Source organism: Rhincodon typus, chromosome 3, assembly GCF_021869965.1.
Source record: "Rhincodon typus isolate 14 chromosome 3, sRhiTyp1.1, whole genome shotgun sequence".
NCBI classification, from domain to species: domain Eukaryota; kingdom Metazoa; phylum Chordata; class Chondrichthyes; order Orectolobiformes; family Rhincodontidae; genus Rhincodon; species Rhincodon typus.
In genome coordinates this window covers 2713686-2739316 of record NC_063334.1, presented here as the reverse complement: position 1 = coordinate 2739316, position 25631 = coordinate 2713686, and the positions used below count along the sequence as shown (strand labels likewise).

General features: G+C 38.8%; 1 protein-coding gene across 8 annotated transcripts in view; it reads right to left on the bottom strand.

Moving 5' to 3' along the window:
- The window catches only part of melk (maternal embryonic leucine zipper kinase), an 89531-nt gene that overhangs the window by 17540 nt on the left and 46360 nt on the right, over positions 1 to 25631 (bottom strand). For 6 of the 8 annotated variants that reach the window (XM_048593313.1, XM_020512382.2, XM_048593306.1 and 3 more), the window contains 7 exons: positions 25187 to 25285; positions 16921 to 17007; positions 13861 to 13989; positions 11656 to 11784; positions 8853 to 9084; positions 7635 to 7731; positions 3687 to 3855 (listed from right to left, as the gene is read on the bottom strand). In XM_048593313.1, the coding sequence (XP_048449270.1) occupies positions 3687 to 3855; positions 7635 to 7731; positions 8853 to 9084; positions 11656 to 11784; positions 13861 to 13989; positions 16921 to 17007; positions 25187 to 25285 (942 nt within the window). The remainder of the gene's footprint in view (positions 1 to 3686; positions 3856 to 7634; positions 7732 to 8852; positions 9085 to 11655; positions 11785 to 13860; positions 13990 to 16920; positions 17008 to 25186; positions 25286 to 25631) is intronic. The other 2 variants (XM_048593318.1, XM_048593325.1) reach the window with 2 other exon arrangements.

Below are 25631 nucleotides of genomic sequence, written 5' to 3'. Positions count from 1 at the left end.
TGTCTGTGACAGTCAGTAGGAGTCACGACCATAGTGCCTTTGTGGAGATAAAGTTCCACTTTCATACTGAAGAACCCCCCACCCCCACATGGTGTTGTGTGGCTTTAGCATGCTGCTATTTGGTATAGATTCTGAACTGACTTAGCAACTCAAGACTGGGCATCCATGGGGTGCTGTGGACCCATTGCAGTAGCACAATTGTATTTGAACACAATTTGCAAATTCATGATCCAGCATATCATCCAAGCCAGCAAACTAACCTTGGTTCAATGAAGAATGCTGGATTACATGCCAGGAGCAGGCACCAGGCATACCTAAAAAAATAAGGTGCTTTATAGCTACTTTTCAACACCATTTGCTGGTATGCCCTGAAACACAAGTCTGTGCTTCCTAAGCCATCTACCAGTGTGTCAGAGACCTGCTATGATGGTTGTGAGGAGTTGGCAGATGCCAAACGCCAGGGTCCATGTACTCTACAAGACGACATGCCGGAAGCAGCCCTAAAAAAGGTGTCCACCAGGTGGAGCTACTACACAAGACTGCTTGCATGCCAATCAGCATAAACACATTGGAATAGACAGGATTAAGTAAGTAACTAATAAATTAGATCTTTACTCCGATCATATCCAGTTGTGAATTGTGGCGAACCTTTAAACAGCTCACTAGAAGGAGGTTCCACAAATGTCTGCATCTTCAATGAAAGGAGCACCCAGCATCTCAGTGAAGACCAGGCTGAAGCATTTTCAAGCATCTTTAGTCAGAAGTGCAAAGTGGATGATCCATCTCAGTCTCCTCCGGAGGATCCAGTGTCACAGAGTAAATCAAATGAGCTGAAGGCTGGTATCTACATGATATCAATAAACTGCTGAATACTGCAAAGGTTTACCATTAACCAAAAACTGAACTAGACTAGCCATATGAATACACTGGCTACAAGAGCAGATCAGAATCTGGGAATTTTGCAGTGAGTAACACACCATTTGACTCCCCAAAGCCTTTCCATCATCTACAAGTCAAGTTGAAAGTGTGATGGAAAACCTCCCACTTACCTGGATGAGTGATACTCCATCAACACTCAAGAAGCTCAACACCATCTAGGAAAAAGCCGTCCACTTGATTAGCACGTCATCTAAGACGTTCAACATTCATGCCCTCCATCACCAATACACACAGTGACAACAGAATGCACCATCTACAAGATGCACTGCAACAAATCACCAGGGGTCCTTAGACATCATCTTACAAGCCAGTGGCCTCTACTGCCTAGAAGGACAAAGGCAGCAGATAAATGGGAACACCATCCTCTCCAAGCTACACACCATACTAATTTGCATCTTATATTGTGCTCCTTCACCATCACTGGGTCAAGATGCTGGAATTTTCTCCTTGACAGTGTTATAGGTGTCCCACATGGACTCCAGCAGTTCAGAAAGGTAGCTTGCCATCACACCTGAAAGCAACTACAATGGGCAATAGATGCTGGCATAGACAGTGACACCCACATTCTGAGAGTGAATAAAACATCATTCAAAATCTGGTCAACCTATTCATTTGGCTCATTCATGAAAAGGGATGCCAGGCAAAACTCTGGGAGCCTGGCATTCCACCACAATTTAGGTGTTTTCAGGAGATTCCTGAGACAGAATTAAAAAGTCTTTCCAGGAAAAAAGGAGGATCTGAATCAAATTTTGTGAAGATTAAACTTGCAAACTAGACATTTGTTCATATAATAATCTAAAAAAAATTTGCAATCATCTTTTCTGCGAAAAACCTCAATCACTGCTGTTGAATATTCAGTAATTTTCTTTTGGTTCGAGATTGTTTTTCAGCAGCTTTCCTAAAATGTACTGTTTTGAGTCACTTTTTCTAAAAAAAAACCAAATCAGATTTGAAAATATCACAATTGAACGTGCTGACATTTTCTCCTTTCAGTTTAGAATTCATTGTTTCACAGAAGAAGATAATGTAACCTCATTTAACTCCAGGATGTGTGATGGCTGAATTTTATCAGTCTCCATAAAGAAGTCCAGAGTCTTAAGAGCTGGATGTTATTAACCTGGTAGATCAAAGTTCAGTAAATCCCTTTATTCAACTATTTTTCCATGCTGCAGGACAAAACTTATCTGATTTTAGTACATTTGGACAAAAAAATTACCTTTTGCTTTACATTCTATACTCATGTTTTTCAATTCATAGAAACACTGCAAGTATTACAGCTTTTGAACATTGCACAATGAAAGCTTCTAATCTTATGATGTACCATAAGCTAATCAAGACGTAATTCAAATGTTTGATTCAGCACTATATAAAAATTAGAAATTTTGGAAAATTAGTGTTTTAGTAACCAGTCATATCCTTACAAAAGCAAATGAATGAAGTTCTCTAACAAACCAGCTCTTTAACGATAGGAATTTAATTGAAAGCAAATTGTGAAAACAAGCAAAGCTGACATGCACTATAGCTTGTAAGGATCTTTTAATGTTGAAAGAAGCTGATGTGAGAAAAATGAATACCAAGCCAAGGAAAGATTAAATAGGAGGTAACCAAAAGGTTGGTGTAAAATTAATTTTAAGGTCGGTCTCAAAAGGAAGGAAGCAGAAAGACAGACAAGTTCAAGAGAAGTTAATCTGCCTTTTATGTTCTCAGGTGGAAAAGTAAAAGATGGAAGTGAAAGTAAGCAATCTTTCTAACAGAGGCACTTTGGAATCAGAAAGGCAGCTTGGGGTTGAACAATATGCCAAGATATATTGAAAACTGCTGGAAAAACTCAGCAGGTCTGGCAGGATCTGTGGAGAGAAAGCAGGGTAAATATTTCATGTCCAATGACCCTTCTTTGGAACTGAAGAAAGAAAAGTCACTGAACCTGAAACATTAACTGTTTTGTCTCCAGATGCTGCCGGACCTGCCGAGTTTCTCCAGCAATTTTTGATTATGTTTCCGATTTCCGGCATCCGCAGTTTTTCTTTCCTCCTGTTGTGTGAGAGACAGACAGAGAGGGAAGAGAGGGAGAGAGAGAGAGATACAGAAGAGAGAGAGAGAGAGAGAGAGACGGAAGAGAGAGAGAGAGAGACGGGGGGGAAGGAGAGAGAGAGAGAGATATTGGAATCAGGGACACAGAGCTTGTAGAACTTGAAGATGGCAACATTTCCAATTTTTAGCTGGAGATGTTAAATTCAAAATTGGATATCACAGAAGGCATCTCATTGTAAAGAGGCAGTAGAGGGGTTGAGAAAGGTGATGGAGTACAGCTGTCAACTAGTGTGCACACACAGAAACTGATCAATATCTGTGCAGCTTGTTGCCAGTTGTAAGCGGTTACAAGTGAGTAAAAAGGATGGTTCCTCAAGGATTGTGATGCAGGAGTGGAGAAAGCTGAATAAGATAAAGGCAGAGCAAAGGTAGCCCTCTGAAACTGAACAAAGATATGTAATAAGGCTTCCACAAGCTGCACACTCAAATTGGAGAGAAGAGAGAGTAATGAATGACTACCAGAGTACATCATTCATGACTTTGTCATATGTAGATCAAAGGTGTACTCAAGTATAAGTTGTCAATTGATAATTAGAAGAAGCTGACTTGAGGAACATGGCCACAATAAAGAACATTCAACATAGTTGATTTTCTACTTTTATATTACATTTGACTTTTAACTTCTGAATTGATCATGTCTAAGTGTAAAACCAAACCTTGAGTCTCCTTGGCCCATCTTTAAAGGACTTTTTCCGTTTGTTAGGCGTTAACATTGTGATCATCTTATCCAAGCCTCTTTCTAAACTTCCAAACACCTTGGTTCCTTTCTTCTTCTGGCCACTTTCTTCATTAGCCTGATTTAGATCCATGTCCAATGAACGGGTCCTGTAAGTACCAACACTTAAAAGATCTCATTGTAAAATTGACATGGCATCATTCATTACAAAGCATGGAAGATACATATATTTTTTACATTATATTTCTATAATCAGACAACACTTCACAAAATCATCAAGAGGGCTTGCATTAACAAACAACAGGCATGGCATGATGTTGCCCAATTAAGCCAATCTTAACACAACTCTCATTTCGGTCAGGATTATGATGGCAATTGCACATTAACCGCTTTCGAACATGCAACTGCACAATGGCCACTAAACTAGAAGACCAGAATGTCTTATTATTGTGTTTTCATGAATCAGTTGGAGCTAGAAGTCACAAGTACAATGACGACAAAAGCTAATGAAGGTGGCAGACTCAAACTGAACAGGATAAGCTACAGGAGGATTTGAATATATTTGTCAAATAGGCAGTTAGGTGGCAGATGAAATTCAATAGAGAGAATTGCAAAGTGCTTTAACAGGGACAAGAAATTCAGCAAGGGTCTATTCCTGATTGACAATAAATTGAAGCTATTATAACAATGCTGAGAGGCATGAGTAACAGAAATCAGAGGTTCAGCTGAAATAAGGTAATCCTGTACAAAAAGGAAAATTGCAGCTGTTGAGGATACCAAAGAGAGCAAGCAGAACAATCAAGGGGAATGAAAAGATTACTTCATAAAGAACTATATAAACTGGCCATATTCCAACTGAAAGACAGAAATCAGAGATGTACTGTGGTTGCTGTTTTTAGAATCCTAAAAATGACTAAATAACATAGAACATAAGGTATCAGTGGAAACAGAGGAGACAGCCCACATGGAGGAGAGTTAATTTAAAACTAACATGTTGAAATATTAATGCAGTGAGTGGTTAATCTAAGGAGCAAGCTCATGATGGCACAGTGGAAGTGGAGTTTTGATCTGAGTTTGATTTTTATTTTCTGGAAAAAAAACTTTTTGGATCCATTAGCAATTTGCAAACAATTGATCTCCATGGTCCATAAAGGACCAAAGGGAAGATCAAATCTTAATTTATGAAGGTCAAAGTGAATAGCTACCATTGACATCCCATTATTTTTTGATGGCTTCTCCATTCCAGCCTGAATGAATGGAAGTCAGTGCTAACCTCAGTCATGTGGCTGAACCCAGTTCCAAAGGTTATAACTTAATTACTCCAGAAACAGGGGGAAAAGCAGAAGCTTCATAGCCTTCAATCATTAACTGCTCATCAGATAGCCAAAATACTGTACTTGTTCCAACTTCAAGTTCACGTCAGAACCAATTACCTGATAATTTGGCTTGCAGAAGCTCAACAACACCCAGAGAACCCTCCACTTTTGCAAGAACCTCACTCTAGCTAAAGCATCCATTTATCTAAGAAACTAGAAATCTGCTGTAAAAAGGGACTGAAATGGCCCCAAGTGTTAATTGCATTGTTTCAGTCTTCCTTTGTACCTACTTTGAGAGCGTAATAGTGAGAGGTGAGTGCATGAGACGTCATATTTATGAATCTGAGTCAAGTACGGGATAATAAGTAACCTTTGTTTCAAAGCCCTCAAAAAGCTCAAGGCTGGAATTATTTAAATGGGGACAACCATTCTGAGGATAAGATAATACACAGACCTTGCATGTAAAACACATTGATTACAGATAGTAAGGAAACACAAAATTCTGTACATGACAGATGCCCAGAATGCAATGCAGTAATCTAAATGGGTTCCACAAGTCTCTGCACATATCTTTCACCCTTTATATTAAAAGTAGTCTTGAGATAATGGATTACATTTCATTAGCCATTTATATTATTTTTTGTCACTCTCCATGGCCCTTTAAACGATTTCTATACTTGGATCCCCTAAAGTTCTCTGATACACAGTCCCTAGCTATCAAACATTTGGCAAACATTCTGATTTATCGGAGCCCAAAGTGATAGACGTGGGGAGCTAAGGAAAACTGCTATTCAGAAACAGTTTGTGAACTACTCATACGTGCACAGCCTGTTCTAAGCACTAGGTCCCAAGTCTTCAAGCAGCAGCTAACTACCAATATCCTTTGAGGAATTGTATTTACTTTAGTATTAAGCAGTTCATATTCACAAAACCTATCCACCATCAGATACAATCCCATAGCATCAAAATCAAAGCCAAGTAGGAAGCCAACAATCTATCCTCATTATTTAGCCTCCAGGCAATACCTGTGTTGAGCTCTTCATTTGTAGAAAATCTGCAATTGAACAACATTTACTGGATAATCCTGAGTAAAAGAAATATGGTGATAACAAATTTAGGTTTGTCAGTCAGACCTGCAGTGGAGCAAATGTTTGTTCTGGCAGCAAAATATGTTAATACACATAGATCCAATGAACATGCACCTTTTTCAACATGAAACAGGCACCAGCCATCTGCTGGTTCATTTCAGACTGAAGTCAACCTGTTTGGTTTGAAAGCTAAACAAAACCCGTCAGTTAACAATCATTAACATGTATGCTCCATGGCAATGCCTCTACCAAAGTCCATTTGCCAACCATCAACACTCTCCTCTCATTCAGTACAAATGCTGGTTTTCCCCTTTAATGGTATTCTTGTGAAGTGCACTGTATTACATTGAGAAGAAAATGAGAGGAGATGGTAATATTTCAAAAACACCAAACTAAATGGGATAGAGATGCAAAGAGATCACAAATCAGAGTTGTGACTTAGATCTACAACACAAAGCAAATTACACACCAAGATTCATTTCTAAAGGGATAGAATTGAAAAGTTGTGTGAACTTGTTCTGAAAAAGTATAGATCATACATAGCTTACTGTATAGTGCTCCAGTTATTATTTTAAAAGTGTGGTGAGGCATTGGAGAGGGTATAAAGATGTGCAAGTATGATGCCAGAACAGAGAGGTTGTATTTATTTGGAAAAACTGAACAGCCTGGGTCTCTTTCCTATTTAAAATAGAGACCAAAGGGTGGCACATAGAAGTCTTTAAGATTATGACAAGTTTTGATAACAGACAAAATGTGCTCCATTTGTGGCAAAAGCAAAGCTAGAGATTGTAAAAATAACATTGTGAAACATTAGATGATGTTCATAGCTATGCCATAAAGAGGAAATTTGGCTGACCCACATTAGGGCCAAAGACCAAATTCTCAGTCAAAGAAAGAGCTTCGTAGTAGTTTTAGGAATGAGAGTGAAGAGGCTGGAGGGGAATCCTGTACCTTAGGGGATTGCTAGCTAAAGGCCACCAATGATATAGTGAACAAATTCTGTAATGCTCAAGGAAATTACAGGAACAGTGTGGGGAGGGGAATTTGGAAACAAGTATAAAAGCTTCAAAATTAACTTATTTCTTAACCTGAAGCAAATGTAGTGAGCACTGAGATGATGGGTGATTGCACATGTCCTAATTTGCACAATGTCCCAAAGTTTTGAATGACCTGAAGTTTGAGGGCTTCAATGGGGGAATGCAGAACTGTATTTCAATAGTTAAGTCTAGAACTAGATACAGTGGTCTGATTGAGGATTTCAGCACCATTTAAGTCAAAACAAAGGCAGGAGATCTGGTAATGCAGTGGAAAACTGTGAAATTGCCCATTTTAGCTATTGGAGGTAAGCAGGATTGTAGAATAATCAGATCAGTCATGACTGTATTGATGACATAGCAGACGGAGGGGCCTAATGACGTTCTTAAAATTTATTTATTCATACAATAGAAAAGTGTTCTAGATTAAAGAAATACAGAATAGCTATAAGTAAATGTTCACTTCTGAATCATTCATTCTGCTACATACCGTCTTTCTGGGCTAAGCGTTGTGCTGGTTAATTCTTCTGAGAAAAGCTGATTTGTAGCATGCTTTATAGGCATCTCCTTGTTGCAGCTGATCATGGCTAACAGTTAAACAATGACAGTAGAAATAATTTAAAAACTTGACATTTAATAGCCTTATTTAAACTCTAGCTTGGTTTCTAACAAGCAGCAAACTTTAGCAATTTTGCAAACAAGAAAATTTAGTTAATAACTGTCTTCCAACACAAGTCAACACTGGAAGACGTACAATGTTTTATTGTGGCATGGATAATTATTGTTGTAACCAGCAAGTAACCTTTGAACTATTTAAACATATTATTGATCTGTTATAAGTGAACACTGTATTTTTCAATATTAGAGTCATGCAATTTTGCACCACATGCCAAATCGAAAAGGCAAGTGGAGGGCAATGCAAATTTGGGATCGTAGGATAATCTTCAATTAGGAGGGATATGTAGGCAAGAAAACCAAAAAAGGTGCTTGAAATTTTCTTATATTCTCAATTTTTGTTCTCTCATTTCAGGGATAAATATTCACTGAAAACGAATTAAAGATTCTGTCCGTGCTTGCTTGAAGTTTGAAATGCACAATGGTCTGAAGTGGTATGATTGAATATATAATTTTTCCTGCACGATCCTAGATGGTCTAATCCCACGTCCACACTAAATTTGTTTCAGCTTATCCCTGCTTGGCTACTCATGTGGAATAGGCTCCATTGACTAATGGGAGTCAGCTCTTCCAGTTCACGGTCAAGTCCAGAGGGGAGGGAAAATTTATTATTGGCTGGATGTGCTGCAAACACACAGTAGAGGGCTTTCTAAGGTCACACAGTTCAAGATTATCCTTTTATGATTAACAGAAGATGAACAGAAGATAATCAGAAGTGATAAAAGGTTACCATGCAGTAGTTTTAATTGAGCAGACAACTCCAATAGAACTGTGAGCCCCCAGCTCAACTCAGTTTAAGATGCTATTTTGTACAACATGTGCAACTGTGGCAAAATGGAGAATAAAGCTCAAATTATTATGATATTTGATCTCAAGATACACTGACACAACTGTTTACCTGTTAACATGCCATGCTATATTTTCGAAGTATGGCATTATTTTCATTGAAAAACATGTGACACTAACTGTGCAGGATGTTTACTACGCTTGGAATGTGCAGACATGAAAATCTAAGATTTAACATCAAAGTTACCTTTATGATAAATATCTACATGTTCTTTGGGATTGAGCAGATTTTTCTTTTCATAGTTTTGAATAACAACTGGTGTCTTGGCTTCAGGTTGCACAAAGTGATCATCCGTTTTCACAATTTTTACCCTCTTTTTATTTTCTTTGTTTTCAGATTTCTTTGAAGCAATTTTTTGTTTGCCTGAAGATCGTAAATTATCTTCTGAAGAATCTTTAAGTAATCTGCATCGTGGTTGCTAAAGTACAAAGATACCAGTTATTTACAGAAAGTCATTACTAGCATATTCAGTAGGGATACTAAATTGTGCAAAAAGCACCCTTTGAAAAAATACATGAAGCAATTGCATGTTTACAAACAAATTTAATGAGGCTATAGTTTGTATGTTATACATTATAAAACAATTAAGATAACAGCCTTTCAAATTCGATAGTGTGGAGCTGGAGGAACACAGCAGGTCAGGCAACAGAGAAGTGGGAGAATTGACATTTCGGGCCTAGACCCTTCATCAGGGCTGGGGAGGGGAAAGGGAGCTGGGAAATAAATAGATGAAAGAGTGGTGGGGCTGGAGAAAGGTAGATGGGATGGCGATTGGTGGATGCAGGTAGGGGTAGTGGGGATTGGTCAGTGGGAAGGGTGGGGTAGAGAGGTGGGGAAGGAGATAGGCAGGTAGTGTCAGGTCAAAGAGGTGGGGATGAGGAGGAGGGTTGGAGATGGGATGAGGCCGGGGTGGGGAGATTTTGAAACTGGTAAATGCCATGTTTAGGCCATCGGGCTGTAAGCTCCCGAGGCAGAATATGAGGTGTTGTTCCTCCAGTTTGTGGGTGGTGTCATTGTGGCACTGGAGGAGGCCCAGGATGGACATGTCACCCAGGGAGTGGGAGGGGGAGTTAAAATGGTTAGTGACAGGAAGGTGCTGTTGATTATAGTGAATGGAGCGCAGATGCTCCGCAAATCTGTCACCGAGTCTGCACTTCGTCTCACCGATGTAAAGGAGACCACGTCGGGAGCAATGGATACATTAGACCAGGTGGGAGGATGTACAGGTGAACCCCTGTCAGATATGGAAAGTTTATCTTGGGCCTTGGATGGAGGTGAGAGGGGAGGTATAGGGGCATGTGTAGCACTTCCTGTGGTTGCAGGGAAAGGTGCGCTGGGTGTGGCAGGGTTGGTGGGGATTGTGGTGTGGACGAGGGAGTTGCAGAGTGAACGGTCCCTATAAAAGGCAGGGAGCGGTGGGGAGGAAAATATCTCTTTGGTGGTGGGGTCGGATTGTAGGTGGCGGAAATGGTGGAGGATGATGCGCTGGATGCGGAGGTTGATGGGGTGGTATGCGAGGACCGGGGGACTGTCTCTTTATTTTTGTTGTGGGACGGGGTTTGAGGGCAGAAGTGAGGGAAATGCAAGAGATGCAGTTGAAGACATTTTCAATCAGCTTGGTGGTGGGGGTGGTGGGAGGCATGAAGAGGGGGTGGCGGTGGTGCAGCTGCGCTCCTTGAAATAGGAGGACATCTGAGATGTCCGCGAGTGGAACCCTCCATCTTGGCAGTGGATGCAGTGAAGGAATCGGGAGTAAGGGATTGCATTCTTGCAGGAGGAAGGCTGGGTGTGAGAGGAGGTGTAGTCATGGTAGCTGTGGGAGTCAGTGGGTTTGAAATAAATGTCGATGCAGAGATTGTTACTGGATATGAAGACAGAGAAGGGAAGGGAGAGAGATATATAACCCTAACCCTATCGCAGGTCCAGGTGAATTTGGGGTTGGGATGAAAGGTGTTGGTAAAGTTGATGAACTGTTCAAGCTAGTCATGGGAGCACGAGGCAGCACCGACACAGTCATCAATGTAGCGGAGGAAGAGGTGGGGGTTAGTGCCAGTGTTGCAGCGGAAGAGGGACTGTTCCTTATACCCTACGAAGGCACAGCTCAGACCCGTACAGGGACCATTGGAAGCGGGAAGAGTTAAAGGAAAAGTTGTTAGGCGGATGAGGGTGTCGGTAGAGGGGGACTGGTTGAGCCTGTGGGAGAGGAAGAAACAGAGGACTTTTACACCATCTGTGAGGGGGATACACATGTACAGGAACTGGATGTCCATTGTGAAGGTGAGGTTTTGGCAGTCAGGGAATTGAAAGTCCTGGAGGAGGTGGAAGGTGTGGGTAGTGTCCCGAATGTAGGTAGGGAGTTCCTGGACCGAGGGAAAAACAGCGTCAAGGTACACGGAAAAGAGTCCCTTGGGGCAGGAGCAGGCAGAGACAATAGGTCGATGTCGATACAGCGTGGGTCTGCAGGAACACAGCAGGTCAGATTGATCACTCCATCTGATGTAGAGATACAAGCGATGACATTTGTGATTTAATCTCAAATGACAAGTAGTGTTTTGAAAAATTCAATGCCAAAAACAAACTAATTTCAACAAGAATCTGTACAAATTAATTGAGGACTTCACTAAAAGCACATACATATCAACTTCCTGATGTGGACATGACTAATGAATAAATATACTATTAATACAAAGAATAGCAGCAAAATATTATAAAACTAGATCTTTTGCATTGTTCGAAAATATAGGAATGCTCCATATCAAACTCTCTGTAGGATCAAGGGATTGATTTAAATTTCTAGGCTCTAAAAATGGATGTAGTAAAATGCTGAATATATATATATAACTCAGAAAAAGTAGAGCATATGTAATTATGAGGCAACACAGATCTCAAAACCAGATTTTATACTTTATATGCAGTCATTTCAAAATTGTAAGCAGTTTTGGCAAAGTAATACAAGACGGTAAAGAAGAAAAACAAACATTCTGCGAACCTCTGCTGTTTGGGGCATCAAAACAAAAGGTGAGTCATCATATAGGGCACATTCATCTGCAAATTCCACAGATCTGCACACATAACGACCATTATCTTCTACATCTTCAAAACTTACGTTCCTCTTGGACTGATGGAACAATTAAAAGGTTAAGTTCACTTTTAAAAAATAGATTAACCAGTAATATGACCGTAATGGTTTGACATTTTCTCCTTTTTCAAAAATATATTTAGGAGTTTCATCTAGAACCCACATGATGGAATGACTACTTTTAATCTAGCTTTTTTTTTTAAATTCATTCATGGGATGAGGGCATCACTGGCTAGGCAGCATTTATTGCCCATCCCTAATTATCCAGACGGTACTGAAGAGTCAACTACATTGCTGTGGGTCTGGAGTCACATTTAGGCCAGACCAGGTAAGGATGTCAGTTTCCTTCCCTAAAGGACATTTGTGAACCAGATGGGTTTTTCCAACAATCGACAATGGATTCACGGTCATCATTAGATTCTTAATTCCAGATATTTATTGAATTCAAATTCCACCATCTGCCATGGTGGGATTCAAACCCAGGTCCCCAGAACATTATCTGGGTCTCTGGATTAACCATCCAGCGATAATACCACTAGGCCATCACCTCCCCTCCCTAATGCAAGTCTTACGCTGATCGTATAAACATTTACGTTTGCAGATTTCTAAACAAACACTGATCTGAAACTTTTCACAAACTACAACCCTCACAGATAATTTATTTCCTTAACTGCTCCGAACAATCTCTTTCTAGGAGAGACCACACTTATTTTTGACCTCATAAGGGCTCCTTGGAACTGGGGAAAAACAAAATCTCTCCTCATCTGTGGGTATTTCTTAGCTAAAATCAATCCTTTATTATTCTAAACAAAAACAAAGCTAATTCTTTCAATGTTCGTTCTCTCCCGTGACAAAATCCCAAGATATAAACAAATTTCCATTCACACTCCAGGAGGTTCACACTGGTTTAATATCATAGCTCTGGACAGATTGACCCAAGATGTGGGGGGCAAAGGCATGATAACGGAATTTTCAGACAACACAGAGATAGGTAGAAAAGTATGTTGTGAAGAGGACATAATGAGTTTGCAGACTGATATAGGTAGATTAAGAGTGGGGGGGAAAAAAAAACTCATGGAGTATAATGTGGAAAAATATCAAGTAATTCACTCTTGCAGGAAGAATTTTTTTTTTTTTAAAAAGAAAAATGGAGTTCCATCATTTAAATGGAGTTTGACTGCAGAATTCATATGTGTAGAGGAATCTAGATGCTCTAGTACAAGAGTTGCAAAACATCATCACACAGGCACAGCAAGTAATAAAAGTGGCAAAAAAGATACTATCCTTTATTGCATGAAGAATTGAATAAAGAAGTGAGGAGGGTCTGCCTTAATTATATAGAACATCTGGTACAGAGCTTTTATATAAATGCATTGAAGGAATTCAGAAAAGGCCAACTAGACTGATATTTGAAATGAGCAGGTAGTCCTATGAGATTAGGTTGGACAGTCTGGGCTTATTTTGACTGGAGTTTAGACAAATGAGGGGTGAGTTAATTGAAGCATAGGAGGTCCTCAGTTGTTTGACAAGGTTGACATGGAAAGCATACTTCCTCTTGTGTCCAGAATTAGGGAAGACTGCTTTAAAATTAGACGCTGTCCTTTCAGGGCAAACAGGAGGAGAAATTCATTTTCTTTCAGAGGGTTGTGCAAGTTTGGAACGGTCCGTTTAAGGTGGCAGTGGAGGCGGGGCTGTTGGACCTCTTTTTTTTAACAAAAGCGGAGGTAGATTGATTTCTTTGCCTAATGAGAATCTTAATCAACATGGGTAGATGGGAGAGATAGTAGGAACTGCAGATGCTGGAGAATCTGAGATAACAAGGTGTAGAGCTGGATGAACACAGCAGGCCAAGCAGCATCAGAGGAGCAGGAAGGCTGACGTTTCGGGTCTAGACCCTTCTTCAGAAATAGATGGGAGTGTGGAATTCAATACAACAGAATAGCAGAGTAGGGCTCTACTTCTACTCAAAACTCCTATGTTCATACATTTGCAATAAGATCCCCTCCTTCCAAAACACACACTTTATAAGATTGGCTTTTTAAATATAATTACCCACCTTTACATTGTGAACAAAGTTGAATTACTACTTAGATTCATGCAAAATGGATTTCTCACCTGCAGTTCTCCCAGAGGTGTTGAAGGCACACTACAGTCTTCACTGCAAAAAAACAAGCGGACACGCTTGCCATGGTTCTTCTTATGTAACAGTAGCAAATACGCAGCTGTTACTCTATCATATTTCCACTAAACAAAAGAACATGGTATACAGAGTAGAAAGGTGTTGTACTTGAGCAAATCAAACTGTTCAAGATAACCAGCTGTTGCAGTAGCAGAGAGTGGGACGGACAATTTACAGAACTAACCAGTAACAACCTTTGAAAAGGAGAACTAATTTCTGGAAGGGCAGAAAAAGCACATTAAATAACAGATGTCCAACTATATTTAATTTGAACTAACATAAGTTACTAGCAAAGGATATCCTAAGGATTATCTGAGGATGCTTCGGACTCAGTGGAACTTCAAGTTATTGGAAAAGCATGATTCAAGCAAGACTCAACATTAACTTTAATACAAGGGAAAGAATAATGCTCAAAACCTTTCATTCTAGCTATAACAACATTAATGACTTCAGTGACATAAAAATAAGGGGCGGGGGGGGCGAAGGTGGAAATCAACAGTAGAGAGCGGCTGGGCAAGAAAAAAGTAGCAAAGAATTTTCAGAGATTATGCCTATAAAGACTAGGTATGTTTAAGCCTTGAATGCATTCATGCAAGGCACTTATAATACCCCCTCACACTCCTGAGCACTTTACCAGGTCACCAATTTGTAATGCTAAGAAAGAAAATATTGGTAGCTATAGAATAAAATCAATTTGATCAAAATATTAATTGGATGCCAAAATATCCTGATTAAATGACAATTCTGTGATACCATCTGACCTGCTGGTATTTGAATTAGCTCTGAAACAGTTCAACACACAAAGAGAATTAAGCTTTAAATATCCTTTAGCAATTCCCCTGCAAACTACATAGTTAAGATTTTACCATCCCATTGAACAAATAAGCTGAGCCTTAGGGCATCAAGGGAAAATTATAATGAATTGGCATCTTTCTAAAGCATATATTCTTTATTGCATTTTCCTTCATCTGTAATGCAGCCAACCTAAACCTTTATTTACTTTGTGAATAATGACTGGATTTCGAAATGAACCTTTTTTTTAAAAAAACAAGCATCACCAAAACTGGAAAGAAGTGTTTATTAAATAAAAAATTGTCTTCAAATTGAATGTAGATCTCTCTTGGATTTGCCATTACAAAGACACATCTGCAATAGGGATCAGATAAAATGCATAAGGCAGAATAGGGTTTGACAATTTATATCCAACCTGTCTGCCCATCCAACAGGAGCTAAGTGAAGCAAACATTAAAAGGTAATGTTGAATACATCATTGTACTTTGGAGAGCTGGTCAAATATCTGGTTAGAGTTGAACTTTAAGAAACAGATGGATAGAGAATTTTGAATACTCTTATAGTTCTTGGGCTACTAAGATTATGAAAATGAAAGGGAAAACATGAAATAGGAGGGAACTAACTGGTCCAGAAAAAATAGCAAATTTGTCAAATGTAGATTTATTCTTAGAGCAGCCAAGGAGAAAATTTTCAAACCTTTGTGCAATGAGGGTGGGGAATGAAGTACGTCCATTGGCTCCTGTTTTGTTGGTATAGCAAGGGCATAGTGTGCATGCATACTATAAATGTCCACTGGATGTATGCAGAGTAAGCAAGTCATGACGCCAACTGGCATGCAAAGCCAGGACCAAAGTTCTGTCAACCTCACAACTGATCACAATGCCAAGCAGCAATTTTTTTCTTTTTTTTTCCAGGTGTGGGCTTCCATAGCAAGGCCAGCAATTGATGCTCATCCCCAAATTTCCTTGAGAAATTGGTGGTGGCCCTCTTTTGTGAACTTCAGCAGTTTGTATGATGGGGGTTAACAAACACTGCTGTTGGAAAAGTTGTTCAGGTTTTTGACCCAGTGTAAATAAAGTTTTAAAACAAGGGAAATAACTTCAAAGTCAAGACAGTGAGAGACTTGGATTGAAATATGTTGTAGAGTCAGAGGTCTACATCTCAGAATAAGGCTCTCATGCACCCATGTAGCCGCTTCCCTTGCCCTGCAGACACTATATGCCCGGGGCTGGGGTGTGAATGCTTAAAGTGCCTATGATATGAGCCGAGTAGACTGCTTGTATTTTGGGTGGAGGTGCAAACTCAAGTTTGTTGGATCTGCACTCATCCTGGCAAGTAGAGAATCTCAACACACTCCTGAACTGTGATTTGTAGATGGTAGACAGGCTTTACACAGTCAGTTGAGTAACTTGCTGCAAAATTAAGGTTGCCTAGGTGCCAACGGTGACACCCATGATAAGGATGGTGGGTAATTCAACAATGGTAATTCTGTTGAGTGTTAAGGGGATAGGTTCTCTTGTTGAAGATATTCATTACCAAACATTTGTACTGAAAACTGAACTGTGATCTCTTGAAAATTGTGACCCAGACAGCAAACATGATAGGAGTGAAAAGAAACAGACATGCTAGTTAGTGTTTTATCCTTCCAGAGATACACAAAAAGGGGGGTTAAAAATCAACAGCAACTCCTGGTCTCCGTGTGCAAGAGAGATGACATACCAGTGTGCTAGTTTGTGGTTCAAATTCTATAGTGTTGAAGAAAATTGTGAAGGAACTGTTGAGAACTTCCACTGGATGCACCTACACGTGCATGTAAAAAAGTAATTGTTTTCAGATATCAGAGAGACAAGTGGTTAGCACATTCACTATTGATGAAAACTGGACAAACTTCTTTCAGGTAACTGCAGAAGCAAGACAACCACTCAACCACCAAAGTCAACACTACTCGAATCACCCACCTACTGGATGCAACATTTCACAATCTATTTATGATAGAATGACAAAGACTGATTCGGATTATTTTAAATTCTTACTTTTGGACTTTCCTATCAACAGATAGGAGACCATCTCTTCTGGGAGCTGTCGTAACACAAATAGCCCAATTGTAAAATGAGGCAAATCAGTACAGGAAAACAGTTATATCTAAATGTCAAAATGACATGTTTTATGTACAAGGATTATTAACCTTGAAGACAGATTCTTACCTCTGTCACCAAACTGGACATGCTCTTTTTTGAACGCTTGAAGAACACAGATAATTCTGTAAGGCAGTCCTCATCGAGATGGCCAACCTGCAAATTAAAGCATGCAAAAAAGATCAATTTATTACAGCTAGCCCTGTATTGAGTGCGCAATGACTGCAAAGTAAAAAATTCACAAGAGTCAGTGAATTATTAAAGGATTGCTAATATTATAGGATTATTAAAATATTGTTCAATATACCTAATTGCTGCATTGAAAGAATGAATATAAATATGGTTCATGGTCTTACCATTAGAGACACAATTCTGTAAATTTGAAAGAACAAGTTGATGAAACTGTAAAATTGAAGGCTTGATTAAAATAAAAAGAGTTCAGAATTATTAATTCTCTACAGGTTTTGGTTGTTAGGGCACTAACTTCAAAAATGAGGCTAGTAAGAACACAATAGAGGACACAAAGATGTATGCCAAGGCAATGCCAGAGGAGATGCTCTTGTTAGGATTAAAGCAAGGAGAAGCTCTAGTTCCTTTCAATTGAGAGAGAAAGGTTAACAGTAGATTAGTTTAAAACTTGGAGGCTTTAATCAGGTACTTGAGAAAAATCTATTTCCATTAGTACATGAGTTGAGGACAACAAATGTTTTTATGCAATATCTTTGCTACAAATAAAGATCTAGGCACTTCAAAATGTGAAGTTTAGAACTATTTTATTCAGAAGATCAGTTAGAATACAGAATCCCCCACTTGGGAATCCAAGGACAAATCAGAATCTAAAGAAATTTTCAAAAAGTTACAAAGTAGAAGAGGTAGGAAAATGGAACCAAGTGAAAATTGTACTTTCAGAGTCAATGCAGGCAGCATGAGCTGAATAGCCACTTCCTTTCTGCGCTTCAAAATTCTTTGATTCTATGACTATCTCATTAATGTTATTTCTCAGTTGACTAAGAACACATGTCTAAGAAAGTTGTTCAATCAGCCGAAGCTTATAGAACTTCTCTGGCCACTCTAGCTATTTTATTTTTTTGCTGAAGTGTTGTTCAAATATTTCTTCAGTATAAACAAGTTGATGTTGATATCAAAGGCACAACATTAGTGTCACATTGCTGGAAATTACAGTTAGAGTTGGGAACATTTTACAAATTCTCCTTTAAAGTCCAACAGAGAGGATATGGTATTGAAATGGGAAACTACACTAACAATCTCAATCTCACAGAAGATTGACTAGTTACTCAACACCTCAAGCCATTTTTTTTAAATGCAGATATTTGCAGTTCCAAGTGTTTGACAAGATAATGTACATTAGATAATTAAGATAAGAGCTCATGGTGTTGGAGGTATTATATTAGCATGGATAGACCATTGGCTAATTAATAGAAGACAGTGTTGGGATAATGAAGACATTTTCAGGATGGCAATTTGTAACTAATTGAGTGTCACAGCGATCAGTATTCGAGCCACAAATACTTACAACATGCCACAATATTTAAAGCATTCAACAGGAGTTGAATGAGGAAAATAAATGTACTATAGCCAAGCTTACATATGACAAAAATAAGTGGAAAGGCAAGTGGCACATGGAATATAACGTGAAAAAAGTGTGAGGTTTCTCACCAAGGCAAGAATAGAAGAACTGAATATTATTTAAATGGTGAAAGATTGCAGAAAGCTACAGAGGAAACTGAGAGTCTTTGTGCATAAATGACATCAAGCTAGCACACAAGTTCAGCAGATAATAAAAGAAAAGCAAAGAGTGTTGACCTTTATTTCAAAAAGAGAATAGTGTATAGAAATAAGGAAGTCTTGCTCAAACTATATAAGGCTAGTGAGGGGCTTTGGCCCCCTTATCAAGGGGAAAGATATGCTGACATTTGAGGAAGTCCAGAGAAGGTTCATAGGTACGGCAATACTATCTTATGCGTAAAGGCCGAGTAGGTTGGTCCATCCTTGTTAGAATTTAGAACAATGAGGTGCAATTTTGATTGAAACGTAAAAGATTCTTAAAGGACTTGACAGGGTAGATGTGGAAATGTTGTTTTCCCTTGTGGGAAAGTCTAGGACCAGATGGTATAATTTCAGAACAAGGGGGTCACCCGTTTAAGAAAAAAATGAGGAGAGCATTTCATCTCTCAGAATAGTGAGACTATGGAATTCTTTAACACAAAAGACTATAGAGGCTGGGCCGTTAAGTACATTCAAGGTCAAGATGGATTTTTAATCAGTAAAGCAATCAGGGATAAAAGGAGGAAAGTCAGAAAAGTGGAGTTGAGGATCAGATCAGCTATGACCTCATTGAATAGCAGAGCAGACCCAATGGGTTGAATGGCCGACTTCTGCTGCTACGTCTTATGGTCTTGTACAATCTTCATTGACCCGCATTGGTCTCCTGACACAATATTATTGGGAGTTGGGAATGGAACAAGGTTACAAATTAATGAAATGCAATTCTGTTGCTGATGACCCAGAGTGCTTCTTGGATGTCCAGTTTAACGCTGAAATTTGCTTCAGTTCGGACTTATTTATCACTTTGGTAGTGCCAAGAACATGATAGATGCACTCTCTGTGTGTAGACAGAAGTTTGGTATCACACGGGCATGTGGTGACAAATGGTACTCAACACTTGAATGCACAGATGCTTTGACAGAACCTTTAAGACTACTCTTCATCTGATAAAGTCAATGCATCTTTCAAAGCGAATGGTCTAAGGTGTGGTGCCCAGAGCTGTCAAGAATTACAGGTGCTATATGCTTTCTGCAGTTAGAATGATGCCTATCCCCTTTTGTACTCTAATCTTCTAGATAGGAATGTGAGTATTGCATTATGGTATTGAAAAGGAGGCTATGCTAAACCTGTATCAAACTGTCGTTTACACACATTACTAAGAATGTAAGAACATCCAGAATATTACACACAGTTCTGGTCACCATAGAGAAACTAATAGCATAAATACGTTGAAGAGGAAGCTAGACAAACACTTACAAGGGAATAGATGGTCATGATGGTTGAGGAGGAGAAAGGCTGAGGAAGATCCAGAATCGGGGAGGGGTCACAGTTCAAGGTGTGGGGTCAGCCATTTACGGAGATAGGGAGAAATTTCTTCACGCAGGGAGGGTGGGGAAGGGAGCCTGTGGAATTCTCTGCCAAAATGTTAAAATGTTAAAATCAAAATATTGAAATGCTTTCAAGGAGCTAGATACAATTCTTAGCGCTTAGAGCAAAGGATAAGTTGATAAAGCAGGAACAGGATATTGATTTAGCTATGAGCCATGATCATATTGAATGGTGAGACAGGCTCAAAGGGCTGAATGGCCTACTCCTGCTCCTGCTCCTATTTTTCATGTTTCTATGGGAGGAGATTTGAATGGACAATAAACATTGGTACAGACAGGTTGGGCTGAACAATTTGGTTCTGACCCATACATTCTATATAATCCAATGGCAATCTATTTGGGCAGATTTTGCAGTTGGTTATGACATTTTGACTATGTATGCACTTGGAACACTCCCAAGTCGTGTCATCTCCACTGTTTCTAGTTTTTGACCATTTAGAAACAACCCTGTTTACATTAAATACAATACTTTAAAGTCTAAAATGAACACATTATATTTGCTTAAAAAAAAAGGGTAGCCAGACAACTGTGGATGCTGAAAATCAAACAAAACCAGAAAGTGCTGGATAAACACAGCAGGGTCTGGCAGCATTTGTGGACAGAAAGCAGAGATAATGCTTTGGGTCCCGTGATCCTTCTTCAGAATGGTTCCAGTTCTGAAGAGAGGTTATTAGTCCCAAAATGTTAACTCTGCTCTCTCTCCACAAATGCTGCCAGACCTACATTATATTTGTTTACACATTGAAATTAATTTAACATTGGCTGGAAAAGACTACCAAAGATTTACAATTTGTGCATCATCTACATTGTTTATGGTATCTATTTTTGTATGACTGGCAAATTTGGATATGCAAATTTCTACTTCAACATCCAAGTGATTAACAATGAGAGGATTGTTGAGAATTGTTAAGAATGAATAACTGAGGCCCAAGCAGAGATCCTTGCAGAACTCCACTAGTCACACTGAGCAAATAGTGTCATTGCCCGTTACTACTCCTGTCTCCTAACAATTTCTTAACCAATAACTTGCCTTCAATTCCATGAGTAATTTTTGTTAATTTCAGATTCTTTTATAGGTGACTTTATCAAATGGTGTCATGAATTGCATGAAAAATAACATGTAGGAATTCTCCTGTACACTACTATAATCACCATTGCCAAATTATCAAGCATGGCCTTTACTTTACAATTTGATGCTGGTTCTGTCCTGATCAGCTGAAGATTTTCCATGGTGTTCAATCACTCAATTATAGATAGAGCAAAAATCAATAAAGTACAGGAACAGGGCCTTTTGGCGCTCCAGGCCTGCGCCGATACATTTTGCTTTTCAACACTAAAACAGTCTTCACTTACAGGATGCATATCCCTCTATTCCCTTCCTATTCATGTATTTGTCCTATTGTTTCTTGAATGCTATTGCGTCTGCTTCCACCACCTCCTCTGGCAGCACTTTCCAGGCACTCACCACCCTTTGTGTGAAAAACTTGCCTCGCACATCTCTTTTAAACTTCCACTCCCTCACCCTCACCTTACCCTCGCACCTTAAACCTGTGTCCCTTCGTAACTGATCCTTCCACCCTGGTAAAAAGCCTCATACTTCCCACTCTATCCATGCCATTCTCAATTTTATAAATTTCTGTCACGTCACCCCTCAACCTCCTGTGTTCCAGTGAAAGCAAACCCAGTCTATCCAACCTTTCATAGCTAAATTCCCCATACCAGGCAATATCCTAGAAAACCTTTTCTGTACCCTCTCCAAAGCATCCACATTGTTCTGGAAGTGTGGTGACCAGGACCGCATGTAATATTCCAAGCGTGGTCTAACTAGAGTTGTATAAAACTGCAACATAATTTGTCTATCCTTATACTCAATGCTGCTTCCAATGAAGGCAAGCATGCCATAGACTTTTTTTTTATTACCTCATCTAACTGCACTGCACTTCAGTGAGCTGTGGACCTGCACACCCAGATCCCTCTGCATATCAATATTCCAAAAGGGTTCTGCCTCTCTCTGTATAATTTCCACCTGTACTTGACCTTCCAAAATTGCATCACCTTACATTTGTCCGAATTAAACTCCATCTACCATTTTTCTGCCCATGCCTCCAACTGATCTATATCCTGCTGTATCCCCTGACAATCCTCCTCACTATCCGCAACTCCACCAATCTTTGTAGTGTCCACAAACTTAGCAATTTTCCAACAAATGTCAAGCCAACTGGGCTACAACATTCTAGTTCCCCTCTTGCATCATTCTTTGTAATAGAATGAATGCACAATTTGCCAATCTAAAAGGAATGATGCCTGTATCAACAGAAGAGAATTTGTAAGATTTTATTCCAGCATCTGCAATATTCTCATTGTTGCGAAGTTGTGTAGAGTAATCATGAATTAGAAGGCAGGAAGCTAGAATCTGTTTGTAAAATAATGATAAAGGGAGAAGAGTGTGTGGCTCCTTTAAAAGGTAAAGTGCTTTCCTAAGCTTAGAGCTTTATACAGAAAATGTGTCTAAGCAGTGAAGGGGGTACAGACTGCTCTGAAATTAAAGCATGTATCAGTTGGAAACCTTAGGCTTGTTTTGATGTTTTGGCAACTAGCTGGGATCAGCCAATCAATTTAAACCAAGCACTTAGCAATTGAAAGCCAATTGAAAATAAATCTGATGGTGTTTGACAACTTCTGACCAATGCTATTGTAAGAAAATTGATATGTCATCCAAGAAAATCAGTGAGAGAGCGAACCACCATCTGAGAAAAAAGCATTTTGCTCTCACAAAAAACAATCACTAAGCTCTCTAAGAAAGCACTATCTATCTATAAAAGGTACCACAGCACTTCTACCTAAGAGTCCTCACAGAAGACTTCACAGAGAAAACAACCTTTACAGCCAGATCAGTGGAAGAAGGGCATTTATGACGTAGAACAGCAGAAGAAAGGCATGTAGACTGTGACAGAATAAGTTCTAATTTAGGAACAAAAACAAAGCTGCTGGAAAAGCTCAGCAGGTCTGGCACCATCTGTAAAGGAAAACAGAGTTAACGTTTCGGGTCCAGTGACCCTTCCCCATTCTGGGATGCTGCCAGACCTGCTGAGCTTTTCCAGCAGCTTTGTTTTTGTTCCTGATTTACAGCATCCGCAGTTCTTTAAGTTTTTATTTAATTTTTTAATTTATTTCCTTATTACTTTGGTTTATATAAGTGGGACTCGTGTTTATTGGAACAGTATTAAAGTAGAATTTAGTTCAGTTAGGGAATAGTGAGCAATTAACAGGCAATTGCTCAGTTTATTTGTAGTTTTATTAATTTGTTCACTGTTAGAGTTAAATAAATAAATTGTTACTTGTTACTTATAAATTGAATATCAGGGATTTTCTTTCGTTTAGCCTCCCCTTCCCTGTAACAGTTTAACTGATTGCAAAGTGAGGCGAGCTTCCCTGTGTGTTTCAGGTTTAATTATTAGAAGGGGACCTCTACTCCCAACGTAACAGATTAGGGGCTTGTGTTTTGATTTTAATATCAGAGAGGTTTGACCTCCCCTTCTTAACATCATTCTACAGCCCTAAAGTCTAGAATGGAAACCATCAGGTTTGGGATTCATCTCTCTTCAATGCTATTATTTTCTTTGTTACAGTTATTTTGTAGAGTTCCTGGACTTGACTTAATGTTAAACTTCCTTGGGATATCTAGCATACTAATCTTTATGCTACTGAAAATATCGAAGCAAGTAATATTTCAGCATGCTATCACTTCCTTACTTTTGTTAATAAATTGTCATCATATTTCTGGACCATCCTTCTCTTGCTAATCAAATTGTAAGTGGTATGTAAATTTCAATACCCTTTGGAAGTTTCTTTTCACACTGTCTATAGGCCTTATTATTTGTTCTGATACAAAGGATGGTTAAAAGGTATCTTTTCCGTTTGTCAGGATCTATTTTTAAAAATGTTTGCCTTTTTCTTTAACTACTTTAGCTGTTCATGACTTTGTTGGCAAGTAAACATCTCCAGTATATAAGCTGGTTCTGTATATTTTTTTGAAAACAGATCTCCTGATAGGTTATTTTACCCATTACCAGGTTTGTCCAGTTTACTGTGAACAGTCTGTGTCTCATACTAATGATGAAGTCAAAATTACGCAAATCTAGAATCTTAGGAGTGGTTTTGAATTTAAACCTTTCAAGTACTATGTTGAAATCTATCATGCATATTACTCACTAATAAGTGAAATGTTCACTCACAATTGTAGGTTAACTATACAGGTGTGTGTTTCAGGTCAGCTATGATCTCATTAAGTGGAAGATGGGTAATAGATGCCTACTTCTAAATAAATGTTTGTTCATTGGTAAATCTGTAAAGGCATACCCCTTATTAGTTTTAGCTTGCTTCATAGAAATTATTGTACCTTGAATGTGCAAAACAGTTCATTTCAACAGGAGCGGAATTCCTTGAAATTCACGCACAGATGATATTTAAGCCATAACAGCCGAACTAAATGAAACACTATTGTGGTTGCAGGATTACAAGTAATGTACAATGACAAAACAATAATTTATAAATGTCATTCCTTATACCGCCCTCAAAGATCAGTAAATCTGAAACACAAGAACAGGGGAAGTGAACAGCTTAAAGCAATCAAATATTCCAGTTGTTACTTTATGAGCAGATTGCGCACATTCATTTTTGAATGAACAAGGGCTCCTTCAAGTGGCAGAAAAAGGTAACCTTCAGTAATCTGGGAGGTGAAATCTGCAAAATATTGGTGCCTATTTTGTGCCAGTAAAATGTGTTCCTCAAAAGCACAAACACTTCTTCAATATTAAGATGATGCACTTTTTTTGTGAGGAAAGGTTAGCCCTTGGCATGTACTCAACTGTCAAATTAATTCATAATAATGGATGTGTTTCCACTTTTGGAAAATTTCATATCAGTCAAGCAAGCCTTCAGAAAAATTAATTTGGTGTTAGACTTGAGAAATACCTTTTAGGTATAAACAGTAACCAACTAAGTCTGGTCACATTTTGATTTGGAGCAGAAAGCTTAAGGAAAATTAACTAAACCCTAGATAGTACCCAGTAATAATTATTAAATTTAGCTTAGGGACTCTTAGTAAGAATTAAATAGCTTTAACACAATAAATGGAGCACATTTAACTTTGAACTACTCACTGGATATTTCGTGTGCCAGTCAACTGGGCAGCTGTAATCTTCTATTAGCCAAGGGTGGCTTAGAAGATGTTTAACTGTAATGCGTTTCTTTGGATCCACCTGTTGGAAGGAATGAGAATTGTTATGAAAATCTACATAGATTTCTAAATGCAAATTAAATCAAACAGCACATCTTTAAGATCTCAACCACTGGCAGTATTTATGCTCCAACACAATGTTGGCTATTGAAAACTTAAGTAACATTCAAATTTAAGATGATCTTTAAAGAATAGATCCTCCTAAAATAGGTTTTTCAGATGGACATATTTCCAATAGCTGCTGTTTACTTGTGTAACAATCCAGCAGTAGTTTGCTGTGTGAACTGTTGAAAAGTTTCAATGAGGCTTTAATATATATTCAAGCATATCACAACTTTCAAAATTACTCTAAATACTCTAATTTCTTA